General features: G+C 31.0%; 1 protein-coding gene across 1 annotated transcript in view; it reads left to right on the top strand.

Annotated features, from left to right (window-relative positions):
* Positions 1-906: 906 nt before the first annotated feature.
* The window catches only part of UTS2B (urotensin 2B), a 12,381-nt gene continuing 6,938 nt past the window's right edge, over positions 907-6,349 (top strand). Inside the window, 4 exon segments of the mRNA XM_011381505.1 lie at positions 907-1,009; positions 4,988-5,035; positions 5,038-5,082; positions 6,310-6,347. Coding sequence (XP_011379807.1) covers positions 907-1,009; positions 4,988-5,035; positions 5,038-5,082; positions 6,310-6,347 — 234 coding nt within the window.

Raw genomic sequence — 6,349 nt, forward strand, 5'->3', positions numbered from 1 at the left:
ATAAAAGCAAGATATTTCAGGGAAGCTTAGGGCATAAGTTTAGGACTGTAATTTGTGAGTTATTTCGGGGTAAATGCTACGGCCACAAGTGCCGTGGGCTAGTATTCTCCAGGCAAATGGGAAATAGGTTAGGTTGAAATTGGAGATACACTGAAAAACTTCGACTCAAAAAGACAGCCATCACAATTAAAGCCAGTATTAAAGAGAGTAATTGACTGGACATTTGCCAATTTTGAACTAATTAGATTTAGCCTTAATTTTTAAAAGTGCTGGTTGCAGCAAAATGAAAACATCCTTCTTCCATATAGTGAGAAATTAATGTTCCCATTATCATTCGTTTCACATTTGAGCTCTTCCCAACTCAAATCCGTTTAGTTGGTTTAAAATGAATTGATGGTTGCAAATAACTTTGCTGTCAGGAAGACCTCCATCTGGCTCTAAATTAGTTAAATGAAAGGTATTATTCCCACTTTCACCTGCCTTGCATGCTCTCAGCCTTAGTATTAACTGGTTTGAGGTTATTTATTCCTGGAATCAGGAAATTAAACAACAAATTATGAATATCTAATCAAAAGATTCTACATTCCTAGATTTTGCTTTATGCTTGTGTATGTGTCTGAGTGCATGAGCATGCATAGGAATGCCTGCTTTTAGTGAAACGAGCGGGTATGAGATACATCAATTGGGCTCTTCCTGTCATTAACTGTAGCAAACCTGCTACTTCAAGTGGTAAATCATGTTGACAGGATGCATTACATTTTATAAGTTTTTTCTTTGTTCAGATCATTCGTAGTTGAAGCACATTTGCCACCATTTAAAAGTGAGCTCTGCAGCATTCCTCAGCCATTGAGACATTTCTCTTGACCTGAAGAGTCAATTTCTCTGATAGCACGGAAAATGTTTAACATGAACAAGAGCCTCTCAACCACTCTTTGCTTTGGACTTCTAACTTTGTTATCTGTAATGATCTTTTTAGAATCGGTGCATGGACGGCCATATCTTATCCAAGGTATGTACATATGAATCTAAAATCCTACGGGTGAGTAAATTAATCCTTATCTTCCTGTTTGCATCATTTTGATTTTTCTGCCATTATTGCAATAATGCTTTAAGATATTAATATAATTTAATCATCAAACATCCCTTTAGTAATTGCTGTTTCAAATTAAATGTAATCTATGATGCTGTTCTTCTCAAATAAATTAATTCCAACCAATATTATACTAAATTAATTTCAACTACGCTTTATTTTTTTCTAATCAGAGGCACCTCTTTCCCATCTTTGGTCTATTTCATGACCAAAGATAGGAAATGTATAAATAGTAATAAAATCCATCCCACATTCTCTGTATATTTGAAAAGTACATCTTGGGGAAAGAAAAATAAGATTTTCATCCAATGAGATTGTTAGTAATTTACTTATGAAAAAAGAGTGACCCAGAGAACGTATCAAGATAGAAACTTATGTTTGAAGAAATTTGAGGGCAATAATGCATGGGGATATCTACCTAGTACTTTCAGAAGGATGAGGCTGATGCTAATACCCACATTATGCATTGACTGTATCTATCAGATTTCTAACCTATTTAGGGACTTATGTTAAATGAAATAATTTAATCTATGACTCTACAAAATATCTGCCATAAAAGTTGGAGAAAATAAATTTCTCCTCTTGTAATATTATAACTTCTATTTATCTTTCTTTAAAATTTTCAGTGCTTTCTGTAGTGAATATAACTCTTGATCTGAGAATCGGGGGAGCTAGATTTAGTGCTACTTTATTAGGCAAACAATTTAACCTCATTAAACTTTTATATATTTCTTGATGTTCTAAAAATAGTAACTCAAAATAGTGCTCTCTAATATTCCCTCCGGTTTGAAATTCTAGGGCGATCTATCATTTAACTGACCTCCTAGTCAGGAAGAGGAAGCTATCATTTACACCTGTCTTATGTAGGAGAACCAAGACAGAATGTAATATTGTTTACGTGATGCTGGGTTGCAAAAGGGATCTAGTTTCTCCCTTTTGGATCTAATTCAAGTTTACTAAATTATGTTGCTTTGAATATGGTTTTAAAAGTCAATGAAAATTAGAGCAGTTCTTTTGGCAGTGGAAATAAAATTGGATAAGCCCTTGTTATTTATTTATAGGGATTTTCTCATTAAAAAACAAATAGCCCAAAAGATCTAAATACAAGCCTGGGGATCAAAGATTTGAGGTTTAATCCAGTGCACTCACATTTTGTTTTTGACCAGTCAAATTGTTGTACTTGGTAGACCTTTGTTGCTCTTCCTATAAGATAATGAGATTTTTCAATGTTCTTAACAATGTAAATGAATGAAGAAAAACGTGGCCATGTATTGAAGACTTTGAAAAATTGAGATGTTGGTTAATAGTACCTGTAACTTCTGATTTCATGTGTATATGAAATACAGTAAAATCCAACTCTAAAGCATTTTTTGCTAGGTTACAAATAAATAACACCTCTGACCCCAGCATATCACCCAGTGATATACATGTTATCACTGGCAGTATGTTAGAGCGGTTGATCTCAGTTTCATTGTATGTAGATGGGAATATTGAATTATCGGTAAGGTTATTTTCTGATCTAAATGGTCTATGATTGTTGTGAGCCTCTTTGCATGTACACATTTTTCAAAGAAAACAAATATTTGACTTATTTGAGTCTTTTAATACACTTTTTAAAAAAAATATGAATTTGTCTACTGACCAACTGCAAAGTTGGAGTAGCCATCCTTCTTTCTTTGTGTTAGACAATATCTAAGGCAAATGGCACAATCTGCCAGCTTTCATTTGACTAGGCCATAAAAACAGCACACCTCAATGGATAAACTTGAAAATGGGCAAACTGCCTATCACAAAAGGTGAAAGGACAAATATTATGACCAAGATGACTATGAAAGTTTTACTTTTTGGTATATTAATGTTTGGGGGGGTTTCTAGGTTTCTTTCTGACAAAATTTCTTGTATATATCTAATAAAAAGCTTCCACTTAAATGGCAAGCAAGGAGACAACCAAGTCTTTGAAGACTGAATATCTCAAGTAGTAATGAATCAGTATTTTCTGTGTATTTCCAAAAGCGACCAATCTCTGATTTCTGAGTAACTTTGCTATCCTTTGTGTTAAAGGTGCATCTAATGCAGTATTTTTTTATTCATACATTTCCTTTATCAATATTAACTTTTAGTTGAAAGATAGAAACATGTTAAAAGTAAAGTAGTTTTTTCTTTCAAAGCTATATATTTAAAACTAAAAATGAAAACAAGAAAATAATTGTTTTTCCATTATTTTTCTTAGCCAATGTATCATACTTAACTTTTCTTCAGAGATTCCTATAAAAGATGGTTGTCTTAAAACATAGTGACAAGAATTCTGAGGATGGTAACACAGCTGTAATTATTGGAAACGAAAATGGTAAAGAAAGGCAAATATATTAATTTTCTTTTTTGAAAAATGTTTTAGTTAAATATGCGGAGAAATGGACTGTGGATTAAGTAAATAAATGCTTTAAATCTACGCTTTCCTAGTTACCTTCCTTCTAGTCTTTTCAATTCTCTAAATTGAGGGCAGTGAATCTTTCTCTTATCGAAGCTCTCTGTCTGAAACAGTCATAATCACTTGGCTATAAACTATACCTTATTTTTTCTATTAAAACATTGTAAAGATTATAATTTAATATATTAATGTACAACTATAATAAAAATTACATTATTGTATAATCATATCTTTCTCTTAAACTAAACTGCCTGAGGTTCTTTGTATAACAGACTTTAAGCAAAAGTTCCATTGATAGTCTGTTAACATCATAATTACTCAACAGAAAGAAAAATACATAGAATTTCACAGATAATTTCTATGTCTATAAAGTAAAGGAAATTGAACAACTGAGCAACAATTAAGTCTGTTTGGTCAATGCAGAAAAATTCTGTTATCTGCCCAAGTCATCCATATTCTTTGTCAGCAATTCTTTCATTCTTTTAATTAGCCACTTAATTGTTTAAGTTTATCAATTGACATTTTGTAGACACAAGGAAAACCAAATGTTTTTAAGGAAGAATCTAGTCAAATTATGAGCCATTACTCTAGCTGACACCACAACATTCTCACTCCTAAACTTCGAACTCCTTAATCTAGCTTCTACCCACACTGTATCAGTTGGTATAAGGTGATCAAGAGAGAGAAAAATGATTCTATAAAATTATATGATAAAGGTTTGATTTTTTCCAGGCCACCTCACAAAAATTCATTTCGTTTGTAATAAACTAATTATTATTTCAAATGCATTATTTGTTAATAGATATCTTGTTGAATATTCATGTTTTAAACTCTATTGCCTTGACCTCTACTCCAAAATAAAAAATGTTTAGGAATGAATGGGCTGTCAGGTAAACTGACCAAGATGGAAAGATATCAATATGGGAAAAGCAGACATCCCATACTTTTTCCACAAGGTTTTCTTAGATGGTTTAAAGGCAATACCCCGAACATAAAATGACTCATATTTAAATGTGTATATCAAATAAAATCTCAAAATCAAATTATTAACTTTTTCTTTTAAAAACTTTTAATTTATATTTTTTCTGTTAAATGCAATAGTAGAAAATTTCAAAAGCACAGATGAAAAAGAAGAAAGTAAAACTTACCTGTAATAATCACAGGTAAATGTAAAACTTCAAGGTGTAACCCACCAGGCATCATATTCTTTGTTTCAGCTCCTCTCCCTCTCACAAACAAAATCTCTCTTTGAGTGTTCACATACATTCAGTGATTTTTAAAACAGGCCATCTCTTTGGATTATACACTTATCTTTACACTCCTTTTATTGGTGAATATACTCATTGATAATTACCTGTAAAACCTATTAGAAATATACTCATTGATAATTACCTGTAAAACCTATTAGAAACATTTTAGTAACATAGATTGAGAGTGGAGGTTTCATTATATAAGGGTCATCAATACAGGAAATGAATTGTTTCCAGATAAAGAAGATACAAAACACAAGGAACTCTTACTCTACTGAATAAAAATTTTGATTTTCAAAGACTGTCCAAGATTGGTGAGTTAAAAATAAAATCAAGCTTTATTTATTCAAAAATAATAAAATCTATTCTATTTTCTGACCTGCTCTTTTCTAAATGTTAATTTATATTAAATAAAATAATAACTGCTCCATTTTATGCTGTATTGAAAGCTTAAGTGTTTTCCTCATTTCACATTCACACTAAAAGCAATACACTTATTAAAAATATTAATATCTTATTTTGTTCAGTTAGAGGATCCTAATGGGATCAGTAACCATTCAGTTACAAAATAGTTATCTTTACTTATATTTTTCTCTCATCTATATAACTTCTCGCTGGTAAAATTATCATTTTCTTTTACTAAATGCTTCAAGATTATTACTAAATGCTTCAAATTTGTTCATAGTTTTCCACTAGAAATTTCGCAGTTTTGTGACAGCTAAATTAACACCCTTTTTAAATCAAATTCTTTCAGTTTGGAAAATGGCTGGTAGAGTACATTGGAAAATGAAGGTTACACCAATTGAAGTTTTTTTTCCTTTGAAAAACAGGAGAATCTGATGTACAATTAGGCATCAGACTGCTCTCCAAGAGACAACAGATACTGTCAGAAACTTATCAAGTTTAGTCTAAGAGAAAATGTGGCATTATGACAATGTGGTACCCTCTCTGAAAATATCTGAAGTCTTTAAAAAAAAAAAACGTCTATTCGTGGAACAATGTACTAGTCAAAATAATGCCCTAATAAATAATTTAAAAATACAGGGCTTTAAAGTTAGAAGATATTCCCATTGAGGAAAATAAATGAAATTATAAAAAATATAAAAAAAGAAAAATTCACATTTAAATTATAAAACAAAGAGTTGCCATTAATATTTTAGGGAATTTCCTTCTAGATTAAATTATATTAATAAGAATTGTGTTCTGCTCTCTTTTTTTCACTTAATTTTGTTTCGTGAGAATTTTCTCTTGTCAGTAAAATTGTTTATTTCTAAGTAATAGTCCTTTATTAACACTAAACTGATCTATTTTAGAAAACTTTGTGCATGTTGGAAATAGATATTATCTCATGACTTAACTGATTACATTTTAATATTATAGGAATTGAAAAACATGTGGGGCTTTATATTAGGATGTGTGGGTGATTTCAAATCATATGAAAAAGATCTTTGTCTTCCACATAAGATCTAGATTATGTGGTCTGACGTGAATTAAATATTGCTTGCAATGTACCTTTTTCACATGACAAATGTATCTTGCAGATATAGAACTGGCTAATAAATTGGAAGAACTTAACCAGGT

Source organism: Pteropus vampyrus, unplaced genomic scaffold, assembly GCF_000151845.1.
Source record: "Pteropus vampyrus isolate Shadow unplaced genomic scaffold, Pvam_2.0 Scaffold14, whole genome shotgun sequence".
NCBI lineage: Eukaryota > Metazoa > Chordata > Mammalia > Chiroptera > Pteropodidae > Pteropus > Pteropus vampyrus.